Genomic DNA, 13,568 nt, shown 5'->3' on the forward strand with positions numbered 1-13,568 from the left:
AGCTCCTGCCCCCTCCCTCGCCTGGCGCTGGGGCAGCCGGGCCCTGCGGCTTTGTCGGGAGATGGTGACCGCGGCCACGGCAGTGTCAGCGCGGCCGGCAGCCCCAGCGGAGCCGTGGCGTTTGCTGCAGAGCCCCGGAGAGGCGGAGATGCGGAGCGCCCCGGGCGGGCGGAGGCTGCGGGGGCGGGGGATCTCCGCGGGAGCTGCGCTCGGAACGCGGCACCGCGCCGGGAACGGGGGCGGGGGGCGGCGCACGCCGTGCACCGGAGCATTCACCCTTGCGAAAAACAACAATCTCCTGCCACAGAGCGACTCAATCGGACGGTCTCGTGTAGCGAGAGCAAAAGCGAGCACTCGGTTTTGCCATTCTTTCCTTCTGCTAGCGTTATCTTTGTTAAGGATATAATGTCCTTATTAAGGATACGTGTTACATATTTGTGACTGTGCACAGACACGCGTGCGTATTTCTGCTCATGGGTATTGAAGTGAATCGACTGAGAACTCATCCAAAACCAGACCAAGCCCCTCGCTCAAGCTACACTCGGACAATGCATAATTACAAAATAACGAATTTAACATTGCTGGTCATGGAGGGGCGGATGGCGGAGCTGTATCGGAGCATCGGAGCCCTACATCGCGACCCCGCTGCGGGCCCGAGGGGATGCCCCGCTCTGCTCCATTCCGCTCCGCCCGCCCGGGGCCGGGGCCGCTCCCCGCGCTCCGCCCGCCGCGGCGCCCCCTGGCGGCCCCTCGGGGAGCGGCGGCGCGGAGGGCGCGTGCGCGCGGCGGGCGGCGGCGGGCGCGGGGCGCGGCCGGGTCGAGGGTCCGCGGGAGCGCGGGGAGCGGCGGCGGGCGCGGGGCCGCGCCGGAGGTGAGCGCGGGGGGCGGCGAGGGTGCAGGGGGGCGGGCGGAGCGGAGCGGCGGGGCCCGGAGAGCCCGCGGGACGGGCGGGGGAGCGGCGGGCCCGGCGGGCGGCGGGGGAGCGGCCCCGGCGGGCCCCGCGCGTGGCCGCGTGTGTTCCCGCCCGGCCGTGCCGGAACATCCTCCGCGCCCGGCCCCGCCGCCCGCGCTGACAGCGGGGCGCGGCCCGCGGTCTCTGCCGGCCCGGCCGCCGCGGGTCCCGTCCCGGGGGAGCTGTGGCGGCACCTGTCCCGCCGGGACGCGGCCGGCTCCGGGGCGGGGCAGGGCAGAACCGGGAGAACCGGGGCTCGTCAGCCGCGTGGCGTGCTGGCTGCTCCGTGTCCGCAGGGCTTTGGGAAGCGGGATGCGCGCCCCGGCTGCAGCGCTGGGGAGGTGAATGTGCCGGTCGGGGCCGCGGGGATGCCGGGGAGGCGTTTGGGACGAGCCGTGCTCCGTTCCGGGATGTGCGGGGCAGGGCAGGGCTCGCCTTCCCCCTCCCGCAGTGCCAAGGCTGGGCCGAGCTGCTGTAACGCCAGCGCGATGCTAATCCCTACCAGGAGCACCGCCACAAATTTAAGGCGACCTCTGCTCCCAGCGAGTGTCATAAAAAGTTGGCACAGGATAAGATAGCCTTTGGAAAGGTCTCTTGCTTCGCTGCTGAGAGTGAGGATAGGGAGGTTGGATTTATTCTCCAGAAACCGGCAAGGTGCAGTCTCAGGAAGAGTACTGCAAGGTGGTGACCTAAAACACTGAGGTGTGCCAGGTATTGTCTCATTTAGCAGCTGTGACGGAGCTCCCCTTCATCAGCTCAGTGGTTCTCTGCAGCGCTGTGAACTTGCAGTTTTATAACAGCCTGCACCGAGTTCCTGCTTAACCTCAAACCCCAAGAAGTAATGCTGCTTTTTATTTGTTCTGAACTTCTCCCTTGCTGTTTTTTCCCCGTGTTGTTTTCTGGTCTTGGTTTTGTTTTTTTTGCCAGGAGCCAGTATCTGTTTAGTCTTTATAAACACGTGTGATTCCCACCATAATTACTCTGAGTTATAAAAAAAGCTTTAAATGCTTTAATTTAAATGTTCTTTATACCTACCTTACGCTTGCAACATGTGTCCTGGGCTGGGGTGCAGTACTTCTTGTGGCAGCATCATTAATTCTTTGCCCCAAGCTCATTTTTTGATTTTTAAGAAGCTCACGTTCTCTTCCTTGTAAGATGTAAAATACATCACTTGAAGGCATACTTTGCAGCCAGTTTGCCACTGTTCACCAACACAGTGGTTTTTCTACATGGAACTTAAGATTATGAGACGTATTTTAGATTAACATTTCAATTTTAAAAAGCTTTTAAATGTTATTCATAGAAGGAACTTTACAGAGATCCTGGGAAAACAATTAAATGTGTGGTTTGCAATTAGTAGGAGGAAACCGAACGTGTGGTTTGATTTGCTTATGTGGTGAGGCTGTGATTCTTTTGGGGTCCAAAGTATTTTCACACAATTTGATGTTATGTAAAGATTTGTACCTTTACAGGGAATATTTTTTTACTTTACATGCCTGTTTGGGTAAATCTGATGAACTGCTGAGAGACTCCTTGACTCTGGTAACTTTTGCTCACATTTTAGAATTGCAATACTTGATGCAAATGAGACTTGGCAATTGTTGCTGTATTGTAGTGCACCAAGCCATGATAAAATACACACTGAGTGTATGCATTAACTCATGTCTTAGTTGTACCAAAACTCTTTGAAAAAAATGGTATTGATTGAGCAAGTGCATTTTTGTTTGTTTTTGTTTGGGGGTGTGTTTGTTTGTTTGTTTGTTTTTGTTTCTGTGTTTTGGGGTTTTCTGTTTTCATTTGGGAGTTTTTGTTTGAAATGGTTTTGGTTTTGGTTTTGGTTGAGTTTTGTTTGTTTTTTTCTTTGTTTATTCTTGTTTGTGTTTTTGTTTTATTATTAAATCTCCCTCCCCCTGCCCCCCAGTGAAATCTGGGGATGGAGGAGGAGGAGGAATCAGAGAAGTGCAATCCAATGAAAAGTGTGGAGGGGCTTTTTTTCTCACAGAAAGGAGCTTAGATTTTCCTGGTGTAACATTGCCCTTCATGCACAACAGTGGCTTTGTTATAACTGAGAATGCCAGCAAATGCCAGGTGACAAAAGATGATAGGAAGACATACTAACAGTTTTTTTTTTCTTTTCACCTCAAATAGGACTCAAGAATGCTTAAACTGGATTTGTCATTCATCCTGCAACGTGCTTAAAACGCCTGTCCACAAAACCTTATGTCTGAGGTACTGTCTGTTTCTTTTAGCCAACGGTAGTGACTAACGCCTTGTCACAATATATGGAAGGGGGGAAGGACATGGTTAGTGACTTTTTATGAGCTGACTGTGACCCCCAGGACCTGTGCAAGTTGCTTGTATCACCAGGAGGTGAGTTAGTGGGTGTGGGCACAGCACCCTGCAGCCCTGGCTCCTGTTCTTACACCTTTGCTGTGTGATATCAAAGGGTCACTTGTGTTTAAATAAACTGTGAAGGGTCCCTGTCTTCATTAATTCATGCTTCTGCACGTGGTTTCAGGAGGAAAATCCAAGTTTAATACTCTGCAGCTTTTGGTTATGCAGGATATGTGTCACATTCACACACTGGGGATCCGGATATCTGCTGAAGTCTTGGGTTTTAGTTCCTGTGGGCTGTGCAGCTGCACCTTGTCACAGTGTTATTTCATCAGCTGTGCGGCTCTTTCATGAGCTAATGCCCTTTGGAAATACTAATTACCCATTCTGTGTCTTGGATTCACAGAAGTTAAGGTGTTTGATGTTTGGTTACTAGTATTATTGCTCTGCTATGAAATTTGGAGTATGAAGAGGTTTGTGTAGCTGAGTTGCCCAAATACCTCATGCAGAAGACTTCATTTTTACTGTAGTTTCCTAAGAAATACTGCATATGTGAGTTTCATCCCTGGAAAAAAAAATAAACCAATTTCAGCCTAATTTGACAGAGATAGAAGTTTTTAAAATATTGTTTTGAGGGGTTTCTTTTATTTCCTAGAAACAACATTTTGCCTCAAAAGGCACAAAGTGCTTTCTAGCATTGGCTTGAAGGAACAACCAGTGAGAATTGCACTCCTGTTATGTGCTTGGGAGCTGAATTTGTAGTCGAAGAGCCTGGGAGAGAGCAAGCTTCCTCAGTTCTGTTGTTCCTGTGGAGCCTGGGTGATGGACTGCACAGTTCCTGCTGTGCTGCTGAAAACTGCCTTCCCTTGTGCATTTTTTCCCTCTCTGCAGTCACTCAGACTGTTGCACTTTTGTTTCTCTTGCAGGTAAATGGCAGGACAGAAAGTGGTGTGAAAACTTTGAGAGGCACTGAGAAGTCCAAGTAGGTCATTCATTGCTGAAGGATATGAGGGATGAAGTCCCCTATTTAACTTTTCTGCTCTTTCTTGGCACACATTCTGAAAGCCTGGCACTTCTCCATCCCTTTGGCACTTGCCTAAAACAATGGCGAGTAAGCTGAGCTGTTGTGGGATAGCAGCAGAGTCTTGATTACATTGCTGAGAGCCCCTTTCTCTTCCCTGCTAGGCCTGGTGGGTAAGCTGCACATGTGAATTAACTCCTTTGCATGGGTGAGGATGGTGTGATATATTTAGAAAGGCCCTATCCACCCAGTTCTTTGTTGAAAGTTCCTGCCTGACTTCGTGTTTCACTCTGATCTAGTTTTCGCTACTGAAAGATGAGCAATTAAATTGTTTAGATTTCTTGACTTCTGCCTGCCTTTGGTAAAGCAGGATCTGATTCTCCAGAACAGTGAGGACTTGATGAAATCTGGTGGCTGAGCAGAATGACACAGCTCAGTACAGCTGATTTCAGCTGAACTCCTAGAGAGTTTTCTGCTCAGTTTTGGCCAAAATGGGGCCCTATCTAAGCTGCAAAGAGAAGGAAGGAAGGGCTGACAAACTCAGTGAGAGTGAGTTTATCAGAGCAATATCAAAGCTAAAATCCACCTAACAAAGAGGCATCTGATGTTAACAGAGCAAAGGCAGAGGCATGTCCTGCTAAGAAGTAGTTCTGCAAAGAGGTTTTAGAAGTGTAGGAAGTATAAAAAGCATAAATCTAGAAAACTACAAAAGGATCCAGGTTCCTGTTTTTTCTCTATTTTCTGTCTCTGCATCCTCCCTTCTCTCAGCAAACAGGCAACTTCCCATCAGGAGTATTGAAGGGAAGATCTAGAAGTTGTTTCTCTACCACAAAAAAATTTTGATGCAACATGAAGTTACTCTGTGTGCGTTCCAAGTGGTGAATTTCCCCAGCAAATGTTCGTCTGGAGAGCGAACTGTCCGTGTTAATGATACCAGAAATGCTTAATTAGGTCAGAACAGGAGCAGCTCTTCAGATGATGTCCTGACATGTTGATTGAAGTCTTGCACATTCCAGAGGAAGTGCCAGGTGTGCAGGCAGTGAAGTCAGACTTAGCAGCATCTTCTGAGAAAGAAACTAACCCAAACAGGGAATGCCAGTTTTCAAATTCAAAGTCACTGATGGACAAGATAGAAATAACTCTTATCTGAGTATTTTTTGCACAACACTTCTGCGTGGGATGATTTTTTTGGTTTTTTTTTTTTTGGTTGCTTTTAAAAAAATATTATTTAATTTAAAAATTATTCCCATTCTGCTGTAACTGCTAGAACCTCAGCTGTAATAAAAGTCCTTTCTCTGCAAGGACTAAGGAACCTGGATTACCTCTGAGTACTTTGGATTTTCCGTTCACTTGTTTCTCTTGCTGCGTAACCTTTCAACTGGGCTTTGAAGCTTGTGCCCAGCTTTCTGTTTCTAAACTGTTTTTTTTAAATGTGTTGACGTGTTAATCTGTATTTTTCTCTCTTTCAGTTCTTGTTACTTGTTGTATGGGGAGTTTTTCTTCTAAAGTTTCCCCAAAAATTCTTTTGAAGGTCACGAAAAAAAATTCTCAAAGCCTAAACCAATTTTCCTACTCTTGGTAATATTGGTTGGTAATTTTGTTTTTGGAGTATGGGGGGTTTCTTTGGGTTTTTTTGTTTGGTTTTTTGTTTTGTTTTGTTTTTTTGATTTTTTTTCAATGTATATTTATATTTAGATAGCAAGTAGTGCCAACTTCAAAGGTGCTTAAAAATTAGGAATTTTCCATGCAAATTTGAACTCCTGCTTTTTACTATCTTATGAGAGTTTTATTGTAAGCAAATTGTTTGCTAAAAACAATAATTAAAGATTTCATACATTATGAGTTATAAGGAAAAGAAATAGAAAAGACCTGATGGAGGTAATGTTAATTTGCTTGGTTGTGATTTAAATTAAAAAACTCTTTATCTTCCATATATAAATCGTTAAACAAACTACCCTTGCTCGCAACATAGTTTTCTGGAGTCAGGTAGCTTCTTTCTGCTCTTTATTTTTTGATTAATTTATCTAAATTTTGTGTTTCAGTACAAAGAATGTCTCCTGGTGTGTGTTTGTTTTTCTGTATTGCATATGCCACACACGATTCCTTTCAGCTCAGGCAACCTCCTTTAAAGGGGCCCTTCAGAGAATCATACTTAAAAGCCTACAAGCTCTTTAGCTGTGTTTGTGTAGTTAATGCTTTGCCCAATGCCTTGGCAGATTTGCATGGAGTTATTTCCCCTTGCAAATGTTGCTCTGCTAAAATCCGAGGTAATTCAAGGTATTAGTGCCCTGAAAAGAGCATTCATGTTTCAGCCTTTTTTTGTTACTTTATTACCGATTTCCAAATTGAAAGCTCTAATGACCTCTTAAATAAAACACCAACAAAGTAATCTTTGAGTAACACAGTTTCATTAGACGTTTTGCATCAGATTTTGTGAGCCGCTGATGGTCTGGGGTACAGGTGGCTTTGGAGTTTGTCCATTTTGGAAGCTGTGTTGCCTGACAGTGCTGGTGTGGTGACCCTCAGGCAGTGCCAGTCTTGTGCACTTTGGGGATACCCTGTCACTCTGTGCAGAGCTCTGGACAGAACAGCACAGAGATTTAAGAGGTGTAAGTCCTTGGGGGAGCTTGTTTGGGTTTTAAAGAGAGATCTGTTTGCAGTTTGCTCATTTTAGAAACTGGGGTTGGGCACAGAAAAGGCTTTGTGTATCATCTTGTTCTTCATGAGACTTTTGTTGCTGACTTAGCCATCCCTGTGATGTCACTTGTTATTGACTGGTCAGAATGAATTGTCTGTTGCACAGATAGTTCATTTGGGAAAACTCTTTGCTCTGGAAGCAGTGGTGTTGGTCACTACTACGGTTTCTGGCACAACATGGTGTGGTGCTTCAAGGGTTTGATGTAAATGTGGGAATGGGCTTTAAAACCTGCCCTGTGTGCTGCAGCCCAGCCAGGCTTTGGCAACAGCAGCAACATCAGGGGATTCTTTCCCACCATAAATAAAATCAAGATATTAATTTCAGGGTTACCATTTCACCATTTGGGGTTTCTGTAGTGTCTGTGTAGGTACATTGATACTCCCTTAAGCACTGTGTGTTGTAGTGACCAGTCAGTGTCGCTGCAGTTGCCTGCTGCAGCTTTGTGCTAAAGCTTCAGGTAACCTATTTTCACTTAGTTCAGAGGAACCATGTGCTCCCAGGGAGAATGTGGATGCAGGTAAAGACTTCATCTAAAAGGACAAAGCTGAGGCTTAAATGGGAATGAATTGTTGATTTGTTTGGATGGTCTTGAAGTTCTGTATTCCCTTTGCTACTTTGATGGTGATGGAGCTGAGATCTTTCTGGAATATGCAATCAAAGTAGTTTAGGTTGGAAGGAACCTTAGAAAGTAATCTGGTTCAACCACCCTGCAGTGAGTGGGGACATCTTAACGAGATCAGGTTGCTCAGGACCCCATCCAGCCTGGCCTTCCATGTTTCCAGGGATGGGGCAGCCACAGTTTCTCTGGGCAAACTGTGCCAGTTTTTCACTACCCTCACTGTAAATAACTTCTACCTTATATCTAATCTAAATCAATCTTTTCCAAGTTTAAAGCCATTACCCCATGTTTTATCATAACGGGCCCTGCTAAAAAGTTCTTCCCACTATTCTGTTCCCTGTTTGAAGCAAGGTATTTTCTGCTGGTTGCAAGTTGAAGATTACTGATAGTACCTCAAAGGCATTTGGCTGAGAAGGCAGATGCAAGTTCCTTCTTGTTCAGGCTAGCAGTGGAAGCTCCAGCACACAAGAAATGTACAACAAATCACTGCTTGTAGTTAGTTCCATGCTATTTTCAAACTTCTTGCTGTTCATGTGATGAAACTTTAAAATTGATTGTGTTTTAGACTCTATCAGTTTGATTGTCAAACCTACTCTTCACCTATCAGGAAAGGGATATGGAAAACCTCTAAGTGGGAAGTATCTCCAAAGTAACAATTCCCCAGGAAAGCTGTTTGACTGCTGATCTTTTAGGATATGTATTTTTCTCATGCTCATTATTTAGAGGACACCAAGTAACTCAAGCCTATTAAGTCCTATTTGTTCTGTCAGTGATTAGTAAGAGTAATCTGTTCTTGGCTTCTTTAGAAAAATTCTTTATGGATTCTAATCTGGGTTACTATGGCTAGTTAGATTTCAAAGAACAGCTTTTCTTGAACGTGCTATTTTCTGAATGTTTTATCTGGTGTCCTGTAAATAATGTAGTTCATTCAGGACTGATTGATCTGAGTGTAGTGAATTATTATTGTAAACAGTACCAATGCAGCCCAGGAATTAATATCTTGATTTTATTTGTAACTTTTGGACCTTTCTTTGTGCTAAACTGTTTAGGTAGCAGTCTGTGTAGGCAAGTGTGAGTGTTGGAGTGTGTGTGTGTACAGAGGTGGATGTGTGAACCTACAAACGACTGAGTATCTTGTTACTGGGTCACAATCCCTTTCCATTTGCAGGTGCCTCTAAGGACTTGTCCTTTTGCCTGTGGGAAACAGTCTGGCAGTAAGGCAAGACTGTGGGAATTTGGCTAATTTGTACTTACATGGTTGGAATGCAGCCAATTGTCACTTAGCTCTCCACTCATTGCATCTCCATTTCACTATTGTCTTTATAGCCCCGAGCTCTTCAGAGTGGCTTGAGACACTGAATGTGATAAGAAATCCTCAGCTATATTAAAAACACTTGCTAAAGCTTATCTTTACAGTGACCAGCACGGGGTGTGCTTTGCCTAACCCCTCTCTTCTTGCTCTGTGCAGGACTTTGTTTCTGGGTGAAGAATGCAGACTATAAAGTGCGTGGTCGTGGGAGATGGCGCGGTGGGAAAAACTTGTCTCCTCATCAGCTACACCACCAATGCCTTCCCAGAAGAGTACATCCCTACTGTGTTTGACAACTACAGTGCCCAGATGACCGTGGATGGGCGGACAGTCAGCCTGAATCTCTGGGACACTGCGGGCCAGGAGGAGTATGACCGCCTGCGCACGCTCTCCTATCCCCAAACTAACGTCTTCATCATCTGCTTCTCCATTGGCAGTCCCTCCTCCTATGCCAACGTGAGGCACAAATGGCACCCTGAAGTTTCTCACCACTGTCCAAATGTCCCCATCCTTTTAGTGGGCACGAAGAGAGACTTGAGGAGTGACCTGGAAACGGTTAAAAAGTTGAAAGAGCAGAGCTTGGCTCCCACTACCCCGCAGCAGGGGACTTCACTGGCTAAACAAATTGGAGCAGTCAAATATTTGGAGTGCTCGGCATTGAATCAGGAGGGTGTTCGGGAGGTGTTTGCTGAAGCTGTCCGTGCAGTTCTGTATCCTGTGACAAAGAAGAACACAAGAAAATGTGTCTTATTGTAGTTGCCTTGGGTGGTGGATGTTGGAAGTTGACTAGAATCTTGGAGGGCTTTTTAATGAGTTAAATTGAAGATTTGCATCTTGCACTAACAGCTCTAAGCAGAAATGGTTTATACAATGAATATTCTTGCAGTCTTACTGCTTCAGGGAAACTGAAACAGAACAGGTTTTTTTTTTTCCAACTGAGAGGTCAAATACCTACTTTATTTCTAAAGTTCCAGTCTCCAGCTTCTCCAGGGATCACTTGATTATTTTAGTGGAGGAAAATAAAAGAGGAGACCTCTTTGAAGCCACTTCTTTACTAGATAACCACCAGTTACTAGATTTGCTGAAAAGCACAAATTCTGATAACTTTGCTTTAAGTGTAGCTGCTGCTTTTCCCATCTTTTATTTACTGATTGAATTTGTTTTTCAAACAGAAGTCTGGCTGTCCAGTTGTTTTGTCCACTTAAAGCTTGAAAACAATTTGTTTACTTGCAAAAATGCCTGAACTATTACTGAGATTCACCTTTTAGTGAACTGTGATTGATTGTATGAAGAGTTAGCATTAGGCATGGTTAATGCAATGAGCAAGACCAAGGGAATACCTGCAATGATTTATTAATAGAAGCAGGAGCTGATTTCTCCTTATGTAAGGAACTTAGAATAGTGATGACTCACTCAAATGAGTGATTTTCATAGTTTTGAGGTGAAGAAGTGGAAGAGTAGTTTAGATTCAAGTCTTCCATAATCTTCTAAACTGAGATTTTATTTCACTGTCCAAAGAGACTTTGCACCCTGAGAATAAAGTTTTAACAGTTACCTTCTCAGGCTGACTGAGGTATTCGGGATGACACTTCTCAAAATGAGATTTTCAATGTAATCCCTTTGAAGAATCCCAGAGACTTGACAGGAGCCTGTTTGCTCTTGAGGAATTAATTGCTTCAATTCCTGACATTCTCGGGGCCTCCAACTAAGATTTTCATGACAAATTCCTTCGTTGTTTTTCTGTGAGAAGACTGACAGAAAATTTGGAGGTTCTGTTTACAGGAACCCGTACTTCTTCCTGTTTTCAGTTCAGTGTGTAATGGTTAGCCAGTCACTGGATAGGATTACCTGGGTGGTTTTTTTCCTCTCCTGGATGCTCCGTTATTATAAACTCTTTTTAACTGAAGTTCTATTTACATACTTTTTAACCTTCTTTAGCAGCTCTAGTAAGTGGCAGCTGGCTTTTATTTTCAGGATGTGCACTGTTCTTTATGTGTGGTTCCGGGACCAGCTGAGGAGTGAGCACATGAGCCCTTCCTTAGACTCAACCTTCCAGCTCCGTGGTATGAAAGCAGCATGCTTCAAAGATACTTTGTGTGAAACCACTGGTGCTGGACTGGGCTTTGTTGTCTGAAGTTGACAGTGCTGTCTTTGTCTGGCTGCAGCCTCAATTGGTCATTCAGAACTTGCTTTTTCTTGTGATTCCCACACATGCAAAACTGCACTGGTGTATACCCTGGTCAGAAAACAAAGTGCCTCATTTTAGCAAGATTACAGAAAATACATCAACAAGGTTATTAGGGATCTTGTGTTAATTTGACCTTGCTTTATCTGATGCTGGCAAAAATACCAGATGAATAGAAACGTTTGCATTTGTGCCCTAATCCACTATTGGGATCGAAATGTTGGTATTTGCGCCCTAATTCTAGTATTTGAAGAGGATGTGCCTTTCTTCAGCTGGTGTAACTGATGCTGACACTAACTGCAGTTTTTTTAATCTGAGGCATGCTCATTTTGGTGCTGCTTTAGCCAATTGCAACCCACAGATTATAAATTGCAGTTAATCCAAATACTGGTGCCTGTGGCTAGGGAACCAACAGAGAGTTCCAAACACTGAGCACAGGCAGTACCAAAACACCCATTCTGCAGGATGTTTGCAGAAGCCTACAGACTCTGCACATTTTTCTTCACCAAGTGCCATTGCCTGGAGTGTCTTTGTGTCTCTTGCACTTGCAGAGGAAGTGCTGTTCCAGATGTGGTTCCTGCCCTGAAGGCTGTGAGGGTGTAGAGAATTCACTGAGATAACCTCTACTTACCACATTCTGCCTTTGCTTTAGCTGTAGGCCTTTAGTGTGGGCTGGACTTGCAGGCAACAATTAACTCCGTGCCTTTTAATTCAAGATTATTTTCTGTAGGTAAATTTCAGTAACTGAGTAAATAGACTTTATCATGTTTAAAATGTATTTATTTAAGCCAGTGCACATGGTTTGTTTTAATGCTGGTCAGACATAAATCAACTGTCTAGTGACCCCGGTGCAAGCCCATAACCTTTGCTTTATTCAGAAATGTACTTTTAAAAGTCTGTGATATGCTTGAACTAGTCTTATGAGGTGCCTGAAATTGAAAGTCTACCTTTTTTTTTTTTTTTTTTGGCTACATATATTTGCAGTTTTGTACTGAAGCTACTACTGTTTTAAAAAGTTTTTACTTTTTTACATACTGAAATCTTTTAATCCTGCGTCTTTTTGTGGTTATTCCTAACTGAATTACAAGCATTTTGTGGAGAAGAAATCTTGTGAGCAAGTATTATTGCACAACCCCTCAATTTCTGTAGGCTCAAGCAGCCATCCTGGAGTGAACTGGAAGAGAGTATAATGAGATAAAATGCAACTGCTTAATCAATTAATTTGATTTGGTTACACTGTTGATTGCATTATGCCAGAACACCTTATCCCCACTTAGATTACTTAGTAAATGGATTGCACAACAGTGCTGAGGAGAATAATGTGATAGTGCTGAAAATGAGCAGAGGAAACTTTGAACCATCAAAGACTTCTTACTCACTTTGGAGAACCTGGTTATCTAAATGCTTTGTATTTCTGTCACTCTCTGACAGGAGTAAAAGTCCTGGCTAGTTGCTGGTTTCCTCCAGCCTCTGCTTTTCATGAGGGTGAGCTTCAGGACAAATCCAGTGAGCTTTTCCATTCAGCGGGCATTCTCCTTTTGTGATCCTCCTTCCTTTTCCCCCCTCCCCGGAATTCTTGGTGCCTTTTCTTGTAATTACTCCAGTGCTTCAGTTTACAATCAGTTCTGTTTCTCCCATGCTTTATTTTTCTTCTTTGGGCAGTTGACAAATACAGATTTCACATAATCCCATGGCTGGGTTTTGTCTTGTTTTGGGAGGTCAGAAAACTCAGTGTGGGTTTCCTGAACGGTTCGAGGTCCTTTGGTTTGTTATTGAATCGAGATGCAGTGTGTATGTCTTAATTCACAGAAGTGTGTGAAGACACAGATTTTAACCTTTGCTTTGTGAATGATTTCTGAACTACTTCGGTTTTTTTAAAAAATACAGCTGAAGCTGAGCAGTTCAGGAATTGTATGTCCAAAGGATATCCGTGAGGTGTGCTTAGATGTGGAAGTGCTTTCTTCAGTTTACAGCTGTAGCTATTTCTATGAAATTTAAAGCAGAAGAACCTCCCCGTGCCTTGTCTCCGGGTGCTAAACCTCACTGTAGAAACCTTGGTGCTGCTTGGGCTGACCCCGAGAAGTGATGGAGCTCAGGGGGTCCCAACCCCCAGAGCAGGCAGCAAGGACCACCCATCAGCAGTGGGAGCCCAAGACTCTGAAGTGTGGTACTGATACATACACTGGCAACTTGATTTTATGCTATAAAATAATTTGTATTGCATCTAACAGTTTTAAAAGATTTTTTCCTTCCTTTTTTAAAAATAAATTATGCATAATTACATTGTAATAAACCTTTCCTCACCTCTCTGGCTGTCGCATTAACTCGCCCTGCTGTTTGTACCTGTGCTGAAGGCAGCTCTTTCCTGTGGAAAGCCAGGCCCGGCTCCTCGAGGCAATAAAGGAATTTTTGGGAAGGGCGGAGAGTCTGCGCTTCCTTGGTGCGCGGCG

The 13,568-nt window shown here is 44.4% G+C and overlaps 1 protein-coding gene across 7 annotated transcripts; it reads left to right on the plus strand.

Moving 5' to 3' along the window:
- The first annotated feature begins 832 nt into the window (after nt 1-832).
- LOC117002877 (rho-related GTP-binding protein RhoG-like) lies at nt 833-13,534 on the plus strand. 7 transcript variants are annotated; one of them, XM_033072405.1, is made up of 4 exons: nt 833-871; nt 3,101-3,181; nt 4,213-4,268; nt 9,093-13,534. In XM_033072405.1, the coding sequence occupies exon 4, from the start codon at nt 9,114-9,116 to the stop codon at nt 9,687-9,689; it is 576 nt and encodes a 191-aa protein (XP_032928296.1). In that variant the 5' UTR covers nt 833-871; nt 3,101-3,181; nt 4,213-4,268; nt 9,093-9,113; the 3' UTR covers nt 9,690-13,534. The 7 variants fall into 7 exon arrangements, with proteins under 7 accessions (XP_032928296.1, XP_032928301.1, XP_032928297.1 ...); XM_033072406.2 differs by lacking the exon at nt 833-871 and adding an exon at nt 1,164-1,293; XM_033072409.2 differs by lacking the exon at nt 833-871 and adding an exon at nt 1,317-1,663.
- Nucleotides 13,535-13,568: the final 34 nt, after the last annotated feature.

This window comes from Catharus ustulatus, chromosome 14 (genome assembly GCF_009819885.2).
Source record: "Catharus ustulatus isolate bCatUst1 chromosome 14, bCatUst1.pri.v2, whole genome shotgun sequence".
NCBI classification, from domain to species: Eukaryota; Metazoa; Chordata; class Aves; order Passeriformes; family Turdidae; genus Catharus; species Catharus ustulatus.